This window comes from Caretta caretta, chromosome 9, assembly GCF_965140235.1.
Source record: "Caretta caretta isolate rCarCar2 chromosome 9, rCarCar1.hap1, whole genome shotgun sequence".
NCBI lineage: Eukaryota > Metazoa > Chordata > Testudines > Cheloniidae > Caretta > Caretta caretta.
In genome coordinates this window covers 28,926,087-28,944,907 of record NC_134214.1, presented here as the reverse complement: position 1 = coordinate 28,944,907, position 18,821 = coordinate 28,926,087, and the positions used below count along the sequence as shown (strand labels likewise).

The 18,821-nt window shown below is 43.3% G+C and overlaps 1 protein-coding gene and 1 long non-coding RNA gene across 3 annotated transcripts in view; one reads left to right on the top strand and one right to left on the bottom strand.

Moving 5' to 3' along the window:
- Positions 1-18,821, bottom strand: part of LOC125642093 (uncharacterized) — a 138,602-nt gene that overhangs the window by 47,860 nt on the left and 71,921 nt on the right. The window contains exon 5 of one of the 2 annotated variants that reach the window (XR_007358269.2): positions 4,319-4,671. The exons of the other annotated variant lie outside the window; for it this stretch is intronic. This is a non-coding gene — a long non-coding RNA (uncharacterized LOC125642093). Of the gene's footprint in view, positions 1-4,318; positions 4,672-18,821 lie in introns of those variants that run through there. 2 annotated transcript variants of the gene reach the window in all.
- Positions 1-18,821, top strand: part of LOC125642091 (carboxypeptidase B-like) — a 35,751-nt gene that overhangs the window by 2,701 nt on the left and 14,229 nt on the right. The window contains exons 3-9 of the mRNA XM_048862826.2: positions 3,840-3,964; positions 12,154-12,253; positions 12,345-12,446; positions 13,304-13,405; positions 17,500-17,610; positions 17,708-17,798; positions 18,497-18,699. Of these exons, the coding sequence (XP_048718783.1) occupies positions 3,840-3,964; positions 12,154-12,253; positions 12,345-12,446; positions 13,304-13,405; positions 17,500-17,610; positions 17,708-17,798; positions 18,497-18,699 (834 nt within the window). The remainder of the gene's footprint in view (positions 1-3,839; positions 3,965-12,153; positions 12,254-12,344; positions 12,447-13,303; positions 13,406-17,499; positions 17,611-17,707; positions 17,799-18,496; positions 18,700-18,821) is intronic.

Genomic DNA, 18,821 nt, shown 5'->3' with positions numbered 1-18,821 from the left:
CAAGTAAGATAAAAATAAAGAAATAAATAATAAATAGAGCAACAACAGAAACAACAAAAGATGTGATTTTTTTTATTATTGTTAGGAAGAGAAAGTTATAAATCTTAAATAGTGAACACACATTTATCATTGTATATTAAGATGACAGCACTCCCTGTTTACATTATTGTAATCCCCAAGGTAATAATATTTTGTTCATTGCTTAGATTCCAAGAAAAAAGATGTCTTTACTCACATCAGTAGCCTTTACTCATGCAAGTATGCTTATTTAGTCCCAGGCAAAATGTATACACCTGAAGGTATAAATACAAATATAGCCCCGATTGCTCAAACTTTTCAGTCCCCCCCCCGCCCCCGTAGCGAAATCAGTCCATGCCCCCCCTACATTTCTGCACAGGCAAGGCTTCCTCGGCAGAGGAACTTGGGCTAAAGGCAGAGCTGGGGATGGGGGAGGCGCTGGGGCTAGGGACAGACAGATCTGGCCTGGGGGTGGAGAGAGAATGAGGGCAGAGCCAGGCTGGGGGTGCAACAGGGGCGGAGTGGAGCTGTAGCTGGGGGCAGAGAGGGAATGAGAGCAGAGGCCACTTGGGAGTGCAGCAGGGGCAGAGCGGAGCTGCAGCTAGGGGGTGGAGCTCATCTGGGGGCAGAGAAGGAGTGAGATCAGAGCTGGGCCTGGAGGCGGAGCAGAACTGGGGGCTGAACAGAGTTTGGGGAGGAGTGAGGCTGGTGGCAGAGCTGGGCTGGGGGCGGAGTGGGGCTGGAAACATGGCGCTCCCGCCCTGCCCCCTGTGGGGACTGGCTCCAGCCCCACCACATGCCCCCCAAATGTTCCTCCATGGCCCCCTAGGGGGGCACACCACACAGTTTGGGGACCACTGTCCTATGGACCTATGCCTGCAAGCAGATATCCAAAGTCAGACCACTGAGCCCATGCAGATTCCCCACTGACGTTAATAGGGTTCTACCCACGAGTTTATTGCAGGATCAGGGTCTAAGTGCCCAATCCTACAGTCCTCATATAGACAAAATTCTCACTGAAATCAAGAGTTTTGGCTGCAAGGGGATCATAGTTGGCATTAGTGAGACCATTACTGTAATACTGTGGACAGTTCCAGTGTTCACTCTTCAAAAAGAATGATGAAAAATTGTAAAGGGGTTGGAAAAGACCTAAAAGAATGATCCAAGGTCTAGAAAACTTGCCTTTATAGTGAGAGACATAAACCCCAATATATTTAGTTTATCTAAGATAAGGTTAAGGGGCAACGATCACGGGAAAGAGATTTCAGTTAGTAGACTGCTCTTTAAACTTGTAGAGGAAGGCTTAATAAGCTATAATGCTCAGAAGCTGAAAATAGATATAGTCAACTATTAAAAAGGCAGAAAGTTTTAACAGTTAAGACAGAATCATAGAATTTTAGGACTGGAAGGGACCTTGGGACATCTTCTAGTCCAGTCCTCTGTACTCAAGGCAGGACTAAGTATTATCTAGACCATCCCTGACAGGTGTTTGTCTAACCTGCTCTTAAAAATCTCCAATGACGGAGATTCTTCAACCTCCCTAGGCAATTTATTCCAGTGCTTAACTACCCTGACAGTAAGTTTTTCCTAATGTCCAACCTAAACCATCCTTGCTGCAATTTAAGCCCATTGCTTCTTATCCTAGCCTCAGAGGTTAAGGGGAACAATTTTTCTCCCTCCTCCTCCTTGTAACAACCTTTTATGTACTTGAAAGCTCCCTGCTCAGTCTTCTCTTTGCCAGACTAAACAAACACAATTTTTTCTATCTTCCCTCATAGGTCATGTTTTCTAGACCTTTAATCATTTTTGTTGCTCTTCTCTGGACTTTCTCCAATTTGTCCACATCTTTCCTGAAATGTGGCACCCAGAACTGGACACAGTAATCCAGTTGAGGCCTAATCAGCGCAGGGTAGAGTAGAAGAATTACTTCTTGTGTCTTGCTTACAACACTTCTGCTAATACATCCCAGAATGAAGTTTGCTTTTCTTGCAATAGTGTTACACTGTTGGAGGGGTGAAAGTAACTGAGGCCACTTACTGGTACGGGGCGGGGTGGCTCTGGTCCCCGGAAGGGGCAGGGCCTTGGGTGGAAGGGGCAGGGTTGGGGGGGTCAGCATCCCCCAGCCAGCCCTTCCAGTCCAGCTGGCCCGTGCTGCTCAGGGCTCCTGTGTTGATTTAAAGGGCCCGGGGCTCCGGATGCCGCTGCTGCCATAGCGGCAGCGGCGTCCGGAGCTCTGGGCCCTTTTAAATCGCCGGCCCCAGGGCAGCTGCTCCCTTTGCCCCCCCTCCCTGCCCGTCGGCGGCCGGGGGGGCCAAAAAGGGCAGTCACATTAAAGGGCAGTAACATTAAAGGCCCCGCTCACGCTGGAAACAGCAACATTAAAGCGCCGCGGTGGCAAAGGACCCTCCTTAAAGCGCTGCTGTGGCAGCGCTTTAATGTCCCTGCCCCTTTTGCCTCCCCTGTCGGTGGCCCTGCTGGTAGGGTCCGTACCGGCAGGGCCGCCGACAGGGGGAAGGGGCAGTGAAATCAAAGCACTGCTGCGGCAGCGCTTTAAGGACGGTCCTTTGCCGCGTCAGCGCTTTAACGTTGCTGCCCCTTGCCCCTCCTCCATCGGCGGCCCTGCCGGTACGGACCCTACCAGCAAGGCCCCTGACAGAGGAGGCAAAAGGGGCAGGGACAGTAAAGCGCTGCCGTGGCAACGCCTTAATGTGGGCTGGGTATGGGCCGGTGCGGGTTCTTACCGGTACGCAGTACCGGCCCCTACCAGCTCCCTTTCACCCCTGCACTGTTGACACATATTTAGCTTGTGATCCACTATGACCATCAGGTCCCTTTCCACAGTACTCCTTCCTAGGCAGTCATTTTCCATTTTAATAATTATTAATTAATTATTGGAACAACTTACTTAGAGACATGGTGGATTTTCTATACTTGACGTCTTGAAATCAAGACTGGATATCTTTCTAAGGCCACGTCTACATTACCCACCGGATTGGCGGGTAGTGATCGATCTATCAGGGATCGATTTATTGTGTCTAGTGTAGACGTGATAAATCAATCCCCGATCGCTCTGCTGTTGACTCTGGAACTCCACCAGGGTGAGAGGCGGAAGCGGAGTCGATGGGGGAGCGGTGGCCGTCGATCCCGTACCGCGAGGGCGCAAAGTAAGTGATTCTAAGTCGATCTAAGATACGTCGACTTCAGCTACGCTATTCTTGTAGCTGAAGTTGCGTATCTTAGATCGATCCCCCCCGCCCCCCATAGTGTAGACCAGGCCTAAAAGATGCACTATAACTCAAACAGGACTTATGGTCTTGCTGGAGAACTTACTGGAAAAGAGTCCATGGCCTGCGTTATGCAGGAGGTCTCACTTGATGATCATAATGGTCTCTTTTGTTCCTAAAAATATATGAAAGATTATATTTCTAATTTACTCACTCCTCAGACGGACATACACTTTTGTCCAGAAGTTGTCTTTGAACCTGAATGCTCATCTCCTGCCTGGGCCCCAGTCCATTAAAAGCTCTTAAACATATGCTTAAGTACTTTGCTGAATTGAAATCTTGGAAAGCGGTCACTGCCATCTGAGCAAATCTACATCTCACAATGTGTGAACTACATGTCCTAATACAATCATTGTAGTTAATTTTCCATGTGATTTTATGTTTAATTTTAGAAAACTTAGGTAGACCAATGGAATATAGCCCTGGTGCTGTCTTGAGTTAATGGAGTTTGCCTTATTATCATATCAAGCCACATCTGTGTTACCACAACATAGATACCAACCTAACAATCGCAATTTCATCTGTTCCACTTTTCAGATTGATTTCTGGAATCCAGAGACCATCACACAAGTAAAACCAGAAATGAGAGTTGACTTCCGGGTTGAAGCGGACAAGTGCTTTGATGTTCAGAGTCTCCTGGAGCAGAGAGGAGTGGAATATGAGTATGTTTTTTTTTCTTATTTAGTATTTTGAATATAAGAAGGGTAAATACTGAGAAAATTTACCCAGCCAACCCTCCCATAACAGAAGGGCCTTCCCATAACAAACCTCTGACAACAGAAAGGCCATAATTGTTAGTCAAGATATTTATTAATTAATTACTAATTATTATTATTGTAGCCCCTAGAGATTGCAATTAGGTTTAGGGTCATGGGCAGTGGGTATCAAAGGCTGGGGAGGCTGAGCCTCCCCAAACACAGCCCTGCATAGCCCCACTCACTCTCTGCCACCAGACCTCCTCCTGCTTCCCAGCACTCTGCTATGGACGGCTCTTCCCCTGTGGCCAGGTCTCTGGGCTGGGACTTATGGGGGCTGGCCTGCAGCCAGAAATTCCACCTGGCACTCCGGGGCTGGAGGCCATGCCGCCCGCCTGCCTGGCACTCTGGGGCTGGGGATGCTGGGGGCTTTGATGCCCACCCACCTGGCACTCTGGGAATGGGGGGCATGCTGCCCACCTGGCACTTCGGGGCTGAGGGGTCTTGCACCCCCCGCCCTCCCAGTGCTCTGCAGCTGGAGGTGCTCGGGTGGCCGCAGCACAGGGGAAGGGGCTCTGGGTTCCGGCGGCGGCGGCAGTGGCAGGGCCTCGGGCAGAAGGGGCAGTTCGGCCTCCCCGAGCCGGGGCTCACCTGCTGCCCATGATAGATAGACACTGTAAAAACATATAGTAAGAGATTTGAAGAATTTACAGTATAAAAAGTCAAAATAGACAAAAGGCAAGAAAAGACAGAGGCCCAGCAAATTGAAGTGAATTGCCAAAGGCCAAACAGCAGTTCAGTGAGACTGGAAGAGGTTTCCTCATGCAAACAATGTTTTCATTCATTTTTAAGTATCATCATAAAACTAGTATCCAGGAGTTAGAAACCTAGATTTCACAGACGCATCTGTTTACAAAATAATCCCATAGTGCTTTCTGAAACTATCTGTACAATACAACACCTTGAGCAACATGATTTAGTTACAACAAAGAATATTGAATCAACTCATCTATTTCTTATTGAATGGCTACTGAGCTTTGTGTAGCTTAAAAGCTTGTCTCTTTCACCAAAAGAAGTTTGAAGGGAAAAGCTCAGACTTGCAGATGGAAGCAGGACTAGGGAATTCTGAGGGGAGACTGGGTGAGGAAAGTGGTCAGTGGAAGCATGTGACTAAAAGAACTAGGCAGAGGAAAAGACGGGCTAGTGAAGGAGAAATAGAGCTTCAGAATAGGTTTGCAGAGTTGGAAAATGACGAAGGGGCTCAGCAGGTAGTCACTGAAGGTGACAGGGCAAGGAAGAAGAGAAGAGCGGTTAGTCCTATAGGAAAAGGGGAAGAGTTAATGGAGATTACACCAAATATGAGCCCCAGGAGGATACAGGATGGGTTAAAAAGGATTACAAGGGAGAATGGGAATGGAAAGAACTTGCAGCCAGAGGGAACAGGGGATAGACTGGAGAATAGCACCGTCACTAGGAAAAGGCAGGTCTATGTGATTGGGGACTCTTTACTGAGAAGAATAGATAGGCCTGTGACCAGAGCTGATCCAGAAAATAGGAGGGTGTGCTGTCTTCCAGGTGCTAAGATACGGGATGTAGACCTGAGGTTGAAAAGGATTCTAAAGGGAGCGGGAAAGAATCCCCTAATTATCCTTCATGTGGGAACAAATGATACAGCTAGATTCTCGCTGGAAAGTATTAAGGGAGACTATGCTAGGTTGGGGAGGACGCTTAAGGAAATTGAGGCTCAGGTGATCTTTAGTGGGATTCTGCCTGTTCCTAGAGAAGGGCAACAAAGGTGTGACAAGATTATGACTATCAATAGATGGCTTAGGCAGTGGTGCTATAAGGAGGGCTTTGGGATGTATGGTCATTGGGAGGCATTCATGGATAGAGGACAGTTCTCTCGGGATGGACTTCATCTGAGTAGGGAAGGAAATAGACTTCTAGGATGGAGGTTGGCACAACTGATTAAGAGAGCTTTAAACTAGGAATTTGGGGGAGATGGTTGGGAGATGTCCAGGTAATCTCCACGCCAGAATTTAGCATAGAGTGGAAAGAAAATGAAGTAAGAGTGGATACAGCTGTAGGTAGGAGGAAGGGCAGTGTAGATACAAGTCTAATAGGTTATACTGGTAGTAAAATAACCGTGCCTAATAGGGTACAGAATGTGAGTGAGGCCAAACAGCAAAAATTAAGATGTTTGTACACTAATGCAAGGAGCCTAGGTAATAAAATGGAGGAACTAGAGTTACTGGTGCAGGAAGTGAAACCAGATATTATAGGTATAACAGAGACCTGGTGGAATAGTAGTCATGACTGGGCTACAGGTATTGAAGGGTATGTGCTGTTTAGGAAAGACCGAAATAAAGGTAAAGGCGGTGGAGTAGCACTGTATATCAATGATGAGATAGAATGTAAAGAAATAAGAAGCGATGAAATGGATATGACTGAGTCTGTCTGGGCAACAATTAAATTGGGGAAGAAAACTATTAGAGCCTCCCCTGGGATAGTGCTTGGGGTGTGCTATAGACCGCCGGGATCTAATTTGGATATGGATAGAGCCCTTTTTAATGTTTTTAATAAAGTAAATACTAATGGAAACTGTGTGATCATGGGAGACTTTAACTTCCCAGATATAGACTGGAGGACGAGTGCTAGTAATAATAATAGGGCTCAGATTTTCCTAGATGTGATAGCTGATGGATTCCTTCAGCAAGTAGTTGCTGAACCGACTAGAGGGGATGCCATTTTAGATTTGGTCTTGGTGAGTAATGAGGACCTCATAGAGGAAATGGTTGTAGGGGATAATCTTGGCTCAAGTGATCATGAGCTAATTCAGTTCAAACTGAATGGAAGGATTAACAAAAATAAATCTGCAACTAGGATTTTTGATTTCAAAAGGGCTGACTTTCAAAAATTAAGGAAATTAGTTAGGGAAGTGGATTGGACTGAAGAATTTATGGGTTTAAAGGTAGAGGAGGCCTGGGATTATTTTAAATTAAAGCTGCAGAAGCTATCGGAAGCCTGCATCCCAAGAAAGGGGAAAAAATTCATAGGCAGGAGTTGTAGACCAAGCTGGATGAGCAAGCATCTTAGAGAGGTAATTAAGAAAAAGCAGAAAGCATATAGGGAGTGGAAGAAGGGAGGGATCAGTAAGGAAAGCTACCTTATTGAGGTCAGAATATGTAGGGATAAAGTGAGACAGGCTAAAAGTCAAGTAGAGTTGGACCTTGCAAAGGGAATTAAAACCAATAGTAAAAGGTTCTATAGTCATATAAATAGGAAGAAAACAAAGAAAGAAGAAGTGGGACCGCTAAAAACTGAGGATGGAGTGGAGGTCAAGGATAATCTAGGCATGGCCCAATATCTAAACAAATACTTTGCCTCAGTCTTTAATAAGACTAAAGAGGATCTTAGGGATAATGGTAGCATGATAAATGGGAATGAGGATATGGAGGTAGACATCACCATATCTGAGGTAGAAGCGAAACTCAAACAGCTTAATGGGACTAAATCGGGGGGCCCAGATAATCTTCATCCAAGAATATTAAAAGAATTGGCACAAGAAATTGCAAGCCCATTAGCAAGAATTTTTAATGAATCTGTAAACTCAGGGGTTGTACCGTATGATTGGAGAATTGCTAACATAGTTCCTATTTTTAAGAAAGGGAAAAAAAGTGATCCAAGTAATTATAGGCCTGTTAGTTTGACATCTGTAGTATGCAAGGTCTTGGAAAAAATTTTGAAGGAGAAGGTAGTTAAGGACATTGAAGTCAATGGTAAATGGGACAAAATACAACATGGTTTTACAAAAGGTAGATCGTGCCAAACCAACCTGATCTCCTTCTTTGAGAGAGTAACAGATTTTTTAGATAAAGGAAACGCAGTGGATCTAATTTACTTAGATTTTAGTAAGGCGTTTGATACTGTGCCACATGGGGAATTATTAGTTAAATTGGATAAGATGGGCATCAATAGGAAAATTGAAAGGTGGATAGGGAATTGGTTAAAGGGGAGACTACAACGGGTCCTACTGAAAGGTGAACTGTCAAGTTGGAGGGAGGTTACCAGTGGAGTTCCTCAAGGATCAGTTTTGGGACCAATCTTATTTAATCTTTTTATTACTGACCTGGGCACAAAAAGTGGGAATGTGCTAATAAAGTTTGCAGATGATACAAAGCTGGGAGGTATTGCTAATTTAGAGAAGGACAGGGATACCCTACAGGAGGATCTGGATGACCTTGTAAACTGGAGTAATAGGAATAGGATGAAATTTAATAGTGAGAAGTGTAAGGTCATGCATTTAGGGATTAATAACAAGAATTTTAGTTATAAGCTAGGGACGCATCAGCTAGAAGTAACGGAGGAGGAAAAGGACCTTGGAGTATTGGTTGATCATAGGATGACTATGAGCTGCCAATGTGATATGGCTGTGAAAAAAGCTAATGTCATCTTGGGATGCATCAGGAGAGGTATTTCCAGTAGGGATAAGGAGGTTTTAGTACCATTATATAAGGCACTGGTGAGACCTCACCTGGAATACTGTGTGCAGTTCTGGTCTCCCATGTTTAAGAAGGATGAATTCAAACTGGAACAGGTACAGAGAAGGGCTACTGGGATGATCCGAGGAATGGAAAACTTGCCTTATGAAAGGAGACTCAGGGAGCTTGGCTTGTTTAGCCTAACTAAAAGAAGGTTGAGGGGAGATATGATTGCTCTCTATAAATATATCAGAGGGATAAATACCAGAGAGGGAGAGGAATTATTTAAACTCAGTACCAATGTGGACACAAGAACAAATGGATATAAACTGGCCACTAGGAAATTTAGATTAGAAATTAGACGAAGGTTTCTAACCATCAGAGGAGTGAAGTTTTGGAATAGCCTTCCGAGGGAAGTAGTGGGGGCAAAAGATCTATCTTGCTTTAAGATTAAACTCGATAAGTTTATGGAGGAGATGGTATGATGGGATAACATGGTTTTGGTAATTAAATATTCATGGTAAATAGGCCCAATGGCCTGTGATGGGTTTTTAGATGGGGTAAGATCCAAGTTACCCGGGAAAGAATTTTCTGTAGTATCTGGCTGATGAATCTTGCCCATATGCTCAGGGTTTAGCTGATCGCCATATTTGGGGTCGGGAAGGAATTTTCCTCCAGGGCAGATTGGAAGGCCCTGGAGGTTTTTCGCCTTCCTCTGTAGCATGGGGCACGGGTCACTTGCTGGAGGATTCTCTGCTCCTTGAGGTCTTCAAACTACAATTTGAGGACTTCAATAGCACAGATATAGGTGTGAGGTCTTTTTTAGGAGTGGTGGGTGAAATTCTGTGGCCTGCATTGTGCAGGAGGTCAGACTAGATGATCATAATGGTCCCTTCTGGCCTAAATATCTATGAATCTATGAATCTATGAATCTAAGTTGTCCAATAAAAGATATTATCTCATCCACCTTGTCTCTGCATTAAACAGTGTCTTTGATGGTTAGAAATTCAGCAAATTAGTCATCTTATTCTTATTTAATCCAGGAAAAGATCTCTTGGGTTATCAGTGCCTTCTGTTAATGCTTCCTCCTCCTGTAGTAACTGCGAGTCTTTCCACTGACTTGAATACAAGTCAGATCAGGCCTTAGGTGGAACAGTTGCAGTATTATATACATTTTCAAGTCCCCTATTGATCTCAAGGAAATCCCACACTTAAACAATGTTCTAAGGAGAAGAGTATATAATCAATCCCTCCAAATAGGTCCTGGATCCAGTTATCATGAAGTTGTAAGGGGACCACATATATAACTTCTTACAAAGTCTTCCAATATATCTGGTGCAGTACTATTCAGTCCCAGAAGCTCCTAGGAGTTATCACTCCTAGCAGCACTCGAGCAGGATGGAAGAATTCTGATAGTCCTCATGCCCACACAGTGAAGGACTTGTGCTGCTAAATCACTTTGGCGCCTTTGAAAATCCCACCTCTAATTTATATTTTCAAATCACTATGCAAACACTGAGCCAGGATCAGCAATATGTTCTGGCTCCTTTGTGCCACTCTAGACAGCTACCAATAAGATTTATGGAGTGTAGTTTTAGCCATGTTGGTGCCAGTATATGAGAGACCCAAGGTGGTGAGGTAATATCTTTTATTGGTCCAACTTCTGTTGGTGAGAGACACAAGTTTTCTGAAGAAGAGCTCTGTGTAAGTTCAAAAGCTTGTTTCCCTTACCAACAAAAGTTGGTCCAATAAAATATATTACCTCAACCACCTTTTCTCTCTAATAAGGTTTATGGCTGACTTGTGCCACCATAGTAGTACAAAACAGCTGGAGCATATGGATATATGTGGACCATTAATTGTATAGTGGGTAAGTGAGTATTATTATCTCATTTTACCAATATACAGAAACAAACACCAAGTCAAGTGGCAGAGCTGGATTAGGGTAGACAAGCTTTTGGCTCACAACCCCATGCTCAGTTCAATAGATCAAACTCCTTCCTACTAGATCATGCAGCTCTCATTAAATTAGTCCGTTTAATCTACTAAATCTCTGTTTTCAATCCGTTAAGAATCCATCCCTGGAGACATTTGCTGGAGCCCCTTAACATATCATAGGACAAATGTATGCAAAATAACTAATGCAAATGGGACATTTACAAAAAAATTACCACTAATATGAAAGCAGAGAACTCAATAGTTATCTGTGGTAGTAACATTATTTCATTAAAAGACATTAAAAGACCAAACAGTTTCTTTTTCAATTCTTAAGAAAACCACAGCAGTGTTATTAATGCTGCACTTGCCGCGATAATTGTATTTCTGACATATTCAGAGTAGCCCTATGAAGGAAAGACCCATATATTTTGGCAATAAACATATAATTATAGTTCTTAAGAAGATTATTTTCAGTGCTCTTACTGCTCCCTTATAGCATAAGAATCCATTGAAAGTAGGATTTTCTGTTTGGCAAGGGAGTTACACTGGTATGTGCTAGAATTTCCTACATGAATTTGCACAAGTTCATGCACCTGTCTTCTGACTGCGAGGCCATGAGGGTGGCAGGATGTCCCTGACAAACTTCAACAGAATGTCCTTGTGACAGCCAAAGTAAATACAATTCTTTGATCTGCAGCTGCAGTGCCCTGAAATTATGTCAATGCAACCAGTTCAAGTGTTTCTTATGAAGGCTGGTGTTGCACAGCAAATTGACCTCTCACTCTTCTATCCAGATCACTTTGATCAAGAACATATTGTTTTTGCAATCTTTGACCCTCTAGCCATTCAGGGTAAGACAAGCACTGGAAAAACAAAAGTTAGAGTATCTGGAATAAAAGCAAACTTTCCAAGGTACTGCCTGATGATAAGCCTTATCCATTAGTCTCAGTCCATGGGAAAGGTGAGTGGCAGAGATCCAGCCAGAGGCAGACAGGACTTCAGTGCCTGTGTGATGTTTGTTTGTTGGATGACTGCATTCACCTTGCTGCAGCTGGCATACAACAAATACAGTAGAGCTGGGAACACTGTTCAGTCCATTGGCACTATGAGGCTGCCATACCACAGCTGAATACTGGGAGTTTGGTTTGACAGAGAGGGGGTTACCATTTTACAGATGTTTGCTTGGTGGTGCTTTTTCAATGCATTGGGATGTTACATCATCACCTTGTGACATTATGGGGTAAATGTCATTCTGTGCTATCAACTCAACAAAGGCCCTGTTCCCTAGAAGCTCATGTCCACAGGCAAGAAAATGATGGCTGCATAAGCTCACACTGAGGTGAAGGGGAGTGGGCTGCTCACCGAGGAAGAGCACTTGCTCCATGAGCTTATCCTTAGAGCATGGGGAAAAGAAGGTTGTTAACTTCCCTGCAGCTGACCCAAAAGAGCTTGCATTGTAGAGGGTTGGGAGCAAAGAGCTGGCCTGGTGGACAGCCGCTGGCCAAGAAGAGCCCATCCTTGGAGCAGAACATAAGGCAAAAATAGGTTAGCTGTGAATTCACCGTACTGGAATATAGTCCAACCCAAACACTTCATTTCAGAATCACTGTAGTTCCAAATGGTAGATCAATGACATCTGTCCAATGCTTTCTCCAGCAGGGAAAGTCAAATTTGCTGGACAATTTCACCCCACTGAAAAGTCTTTCTAGATTTGATATCACTGTGGGTTTATTGCAGAATTCTGATCGACAACCTGCAGACGGTACTTGATGCTCAGTTTGACAGCAATGTTCGTGCTACTGGACACAATTATGAAAAATACAACAACTGGGAAAAGGTAGTCGATAAATATGCTACACTCTTCATTCATTAATTGCTTTTGAACTGGGGTTAGAGATGCCATTTAACGTAATGGTTGTATTAAACAGATAGCTGCTTGGACTGCTGACATTGCTGCTCAGAACGCAAACCTTGTCTCTCGCACTCAGATCGGGACTACATTTCAGGGACGGCCCCTATACCTCCTCAAGGTGATTATTTTTAGTTTCTTTTTACCAGTATGGTCTGTTCTCGTAACTTGAATAAAATTACAATATTTATTAAGGCCTCACTAACTCTAACACGTATTATAAATTCTCTAGGAAATCAAAACAGATTTTGAGAGCTACTTTTATTGTGAATTTTTATCCTTTTGATTTAAGGTAAAGGGTTTATAGAGTGAAACCCATAATAAATATTTTGGAAGCTCAGACCTATAAATTTAACCAAATTCCTGTGAGCAATGTAAATGATAATCTACCTTTATGTAAGTGTTCACGCCATCTGTTGTTTGTAAACACACTTACCATAAAAGGATCTATAAATGTCAGTCTAGCTGGCAACAGGAAACAAACAAATTTCTCTATCTTCTTCAGATGTCATTTTCTGTCACGTAACTCTTATGAATAAATAAGATACCAAGAAATAAACCGGGGGGCGGGGGGGAAGGGGAGAGAGCGGAGGGGAGTGAGAAACAGACAAAATCACTTACCCAAAACAGCACCAGCATTCACTAGAATGTATATAACCAACTTGGTCTTTTCAACTAATAATACTATCGTATGAAATCTACCAACACTGTGTAGTAATGAAATATTCTGCGAAAATATGAGCTTGTCTGCATTAATAAAAAAACAAAGCAAATACTATTTTACTATTTTAACTTAAACAACTTGATTGTTCAGAGGGGCAAGAATATATTCTGATAGTATTAGGTTTCCAATTTAATCAAGGAATATAGCTCATACTGCTGTCAAGTTTCACCTTTAGAGTCACCAGTCTGGAAACAGAATATTAATAATGTGTACACCAAATAGGTTGTTTTTTCATGACATTTTATTTACTATAGGTGGGGAAAAGTGGTTCAAACAAAAAGGCCATCTTTATGGATTGTGGTTTCCATGCAAGAGAGTGGATCTCCCCTGCATTCTGCCAGTGGTTTGTGAAAGAGGTTGGTAAACTCAGTAACAAAAAAGAGTTTTCACAAAATAAATCAACTTTAGAGGAACCTGACACAGACTATAAAAAACGTGAAACAAATACAATAATACGATATCCTGCAGTTCAGTCCTTGGCAGTTTCTAATCCAGTGCTTTCTAATTTTATTCTCTGATTTTGGATTTGGGTTGGAATAATACAACTTGGGCTCCAATCTCCCCTTGATATGAAGTGTATACACACTGTCGGCCGGATCCTCAGGACTGGCCATTCGACACCTGAGCAGCTTGTGGAAACAAAGAGCATCAGGACGCCACAGGGATGTGATGACCCCCAAGGGGGCCCTTCCAACATCCAGGGATTGCTGCAATCTGGGCTGCCTCTTGTCACTGGCCACATCCACTACACGAAGGACAAAGCTGGGAGGCAGAGGCATAGTGCAGACTATTCTGCCTGTCTGCCCGGGGAATCCCAAGGCAACCACTCAAGTTTGCTTTGAGGTTTTAAGTATTGCCCTTTAATTTCCATTAAAATTATTTAAAAGAAATGAGCTACCCATTCTCACTGTGGTAGGTATGAATAGAATCCCCTGTGCATTGTGACTGGGCAAGGCCAGATGGCTATGGAAAAGTAGTGGGAGATAGATATATTAGCTCCAGGCTAAACAAATCCCTAGTACCAGGATAAGTGAAATGGCAGCTGCTCCAGGTCAATTAAGACACCTGGGGCCAATTAAGAACTTTCCAGAGGGCAGGGAGAGGGCTAGGTTGACTGGGACACCTGAAGCCAATCAGGGGCTGGCTGAAACTAGTTAAAAGCCTCCCAGTTAGTAAGGTGGGTGGGCATGTCAGGAGCTGTGGGAGGAAGTTGTGCTGGTGGAGAGGCTGAGTAGTACATACCATATCAGGCACAAGGAAGGAGGCCCTGAGGTAAGGGTGAAGTGGAGCTTGAGGAAGTGAGGGCTGCTGTGGGGGAAGTAGCCCAGGGAATTGTACATGTCATGTTTCTACAAGGTCAGCTACCATAGCTGATACTATTAGGGTCCCTGGGCTGGAGCTCGGAGTAGAGGGTGGGCCTGGGCTCCCCCCTGCCCCCACCTTTGCCCCCTGATTAATCACTGAGACTGGGAGACAACAGAGACTGTGCAAGGAAGGATAACTTCTCCTCACCTCCCTCGCTGGCTTATGATGAAAATGGCTCAGTAGACTGACTGTTGTCCCTAGAGAGAGAAGGGTTACATAGAGGGTCTCAGTGAGCCTCTGAGGCTAGTGAAATCAGCCAGGAAACACGGGACCCATGGAGGCAAGGACAGAGCTTTGTCACAGCATATATGTATAGAAGGAGAGGTGATAGACGGACAAACCAATGAATCTGCTTCATGTCTGTATTATTATAACACTACAGTAACACTATGAATCCAGTCATGCTCTTGGCTCAATTTGTGATGTAGAAGTTTTGACATTGAATTCAATGGCTCAGAATTAAGCCCTTTGTGTGATTTTAAAGAATGGAGAAGTCAAGGTAAATTGAAGGAGGCATCTGAGTGTGTTTTATAGAAGTAGGATGGACACCTGTCTTCCTAATGCTTCATATTCCCAGGTTTCTTAGAATCATTCTTTTCCTCCAAGAAAAGAAAGAGAAAGGGTAGAAGCTTTTCTTCACCTAAACAGAACAAGAAGATTATGGAAATGTAATCAAAGGCTGGGAAGACAGCTCCCTACATGTTGTATTCAGGGGGAGGAAAATAATAATGTTGGTATTATTTGCCTCAGAGTTACCACTTCTAACTGTTAAAATGTAATTTGTTACATATAATAACAAATAACATTTTTCTGTAACTAGAAAGCATCACCTTCTATTACATGAGACTCACACGTGAAGTGAGGTTCACTCCATGCTGGCTTTATGAATTCCTAAAAGAAATATAAGTTTCTATTCTCTCTCTCTCTCTCATATCTCCTAACACTGCATAGGTAGGGAGTGCTGGTGAACATTGTACACACAGCCTCCTCTAAAGGGAAAAAGATACACTCCTCTTCCACAGAATAATCTTTAAAAAACAACTCCGTGCTGCTTAATTCTCAAATTTTATAAAAATTCCTACATTTAAAGGTTTTAAAACAGAAGCAGCAGAAGGCAGTTCAGGGGTGGCCAACCTGAGCCTGAGAAGGAGCCAGAATTTACCAATGTACATTGCCAAAGAGCCACAGTAATACGTCAGCAGCCCCCCGTCAGCTCCCCACCCCTGCTCACATCACCTCCCAGCCACCAGCAGCCGCACCGATCAGCGCCTCCCCCTCCCTCCCTGCACCTCCTGATCAGCTGTTTCGTGGAGTGCAGGAGGCTCTGGGGGATGGGGGGAGGAACGAGTGCATGGCAGGCTCAGGGGAGAGGGCGGGAAGGGGTGGAGTGGGGGAAGGGTTTGTGGTAGAGCCAGAGGTTGAGCAGTGAGCACCCACCGGCACATTGGAAAGTTGGCGCATGTAGCTCCAGCCCGGGAGTCGGTGCCTATACAAGGAGCCGCATATTAACTTCTGAAGAGCCACAGGTTGGCCACTCCTGAGGTAGTTAAAATCCAAATAAAGGAAAACCAAAGCATTTGATTGGCTCATGCTAGCATAGACACAGTGGTGATATGGCTAATCTTCCTGTCCTCTGAGAGACATCCATGTAGCTTTGCATATGGAACAACGGAAATTGAAAGTGACAAGTAGATGAGAAAATGATCTCTTTATCTCCCACTAAAACTGAAAATAGTACCTGGTACCATTTTTCTTTTAGCAATTATTTTTACTACAATCATTGGGTTTTTTGTAGCTGAAACAGTCAATATATGAATGTACTTGACTGAAGGTGACTTTCTTTAGGGTTTTGGGGAAGGAGGAAGTACTTTAACATTAAGATCCTCCGTTGTTTATTTAAAAGTGCTACTGGACACAAATGTCCAAAGACAAAAAGGAAAGGCATGAGCTGAGTTAGAGAATATGCAAAAGGCAGGAAGAAGCACCAGTTCTCCCAATAACCATAATCTGCTTTTGAACACTGTTAATCAGTCAACAAACTACAGGCCTGATTCTCAACTGCTTTGCACCCTGTGTAGTCATTCACACATGTGCAAAGTGAGGGAAACATGAGTGCAATACACTACCCGGTCAGAATGGCAGCTTTTCTATGCCCCATTTACACTCACTTTATATAGGTGTAAATCTGTAATGATCACACAAAGCACAAGACAGTGGAGAATCGGGCCCTATAGCTTTAGTGCAGGAGTTTTGATGATGCCTCTGTATGCTAAGGGAAGGAGTGGGGAAGAGCATGTAATGTTCCATTATCTATGCTTTTGAGACTGTTTGTGATGAGAGCTTGCCAAAATCAGAAGTGTATCTATTGTACTGAATGTCTCAGGAGGATCCTCTCTGGGATTGACAAATATTTTCTTGCATACAAATAAGACGATGGACTACAGGGACACAAGAGCCCTTACAGCATATGTGGCCAGGAGCACTGAATCCCTCTAAATAGGAAGTTGTTCTGTGGAGAGCGCTGAGTCTGCCCACTGGCATGCTGATTTAGTGCATTGCTCATGATCAGTGCTTGTTCCTCTATGCAATGTTAAGTTAGATGAATAATGCTGCTTTAAAACAGTAGTGTGGTTCCAACTGATATAACCTGGGATTTATTCCTTGTTCTTTCCAGTACTTAAAAATATCTCAAAGCTTTAGCCAGTCGCACATGTCAGGATATGGAATGTATGGAATCACTTTGCAGTGCTAAACTATTATCATTAATTCTAGGATGCTTGGGCCAGAGCCAAAGCCCACGGAAGTCAGTGGAAAGACTCCCATTGACTTCAGTGTCTTTTGGATCAGGCCCTTAATGAAGCAGGCTACCTCAGAAGAATGTACTTGTACTTTTGGAATTACATTGGTGGACTGGTTTGCGGAAAGAGTCTTTTAAAAAAATTCCCATATTAAACATATCAGGTAAAAAGATTATGCATCAACTGCAAAAGATAACGCACCCATGTGTTTTTAAAAATACATTTCAGAACCACCAGCAATTCCTGATTCCATGAAAACAACAGCTTTCTCTTTGATCTATATCTAGGCTGTTAATACCTATGGAAGTGATACCCTTATGACACAACTTCTCAACAACTTGGATTTCTATGTCCTGCCTGTCCTTAATATTGACGGCTATGTCTACACCTGGACCAATGTATGTACACTCTTCTTTCTGAACAAGAATCTCACTGAATGGGTCAAATACCTTTAGTTAACTATCCTTTAGTATTTACATGCACTTTCCATTTCAGTATCGCATGTGGAGGAAGACACGTTCCACAAACTCTGGCAGCAGTTGCATTGGTACTGACCCCAACAGGAATTTTAATGCTAGGTGGTGCAGTAAGTATTTTCTAATATTTGATTAAAGTTAACATTGAAAGGTGCAGCATGTAACACATCAAAAGGATGCTTCCACAAAGATGCTTCCTTCATTCCTAAAGTTGGTCCTTCCAGGCCTGGAGCAAGGATCATCATCAATGTACTTTAGGGAGGTTTACGCTGTTGTTGTGCATGGTACACCTGTTCCTTAGGATGAACAGAAGACTTCTGTCACCAGGGCTGTCAGTCTGGAAATTTCTGTTGGGCACTGAATTCATACTGGGGGAAAGCATCGTACAAGAAAAGTGACAGTCACTAGACTTCCACTCTAATTCCTGGAAGTGCCCTGTGTTATGCAGCAGACATTCAAGTAAAGGTCCCTAATAAAGCACTGCAGGTCAACAGAATTGTTCACTTCTCATACATTAATTCACTTACATAATATGATGACTTACTTCAGTGATGTATGAAATGGTTTTATTCCTCCAAATATAGTAGCTGTGAAAAAAAATATTTGCAGAATGCTACACCACATTGCCTAGAAGTGTGTGAGCACATAATAAATATTCTGTCTCCATGTATAGTATATGCTCCAGGGGACTAACTTAAGGTTGCCTAAAGAGTCTTAACTATAACTTTGGTGACAGTAAATCCCCATCTTTATGGTTCATTAACATAATTCTGTTTCATTAAATACAAGCATTTGCCCTTCCCTGCAGGTGTTGGTGCTTCAAAAAAACCATGCGATGAGACTTATTGTGGCAGCGCCCCTGAGTCTGAAAAGGAGACCAAGGCTCTGGCTGACTTTATTCGTAAAAATCTCTCCACTATAAAGGCATACTTGACTATGCACTCCTATTCCCAGATGCTGCTGTTTCCTTATGCTTATACTTACTCCCTTCCAGAGAACTATGCAGAGTTGGTAAGTAGAACACAAATATTGTATCTCTTTGTAATTTTGGTGTACTGGGGAGAATATGCAAATTTCATCTTTGATATTTAGATCAGGTTAATTTCAGACTTTTCTTATACATCTGGAGAAAA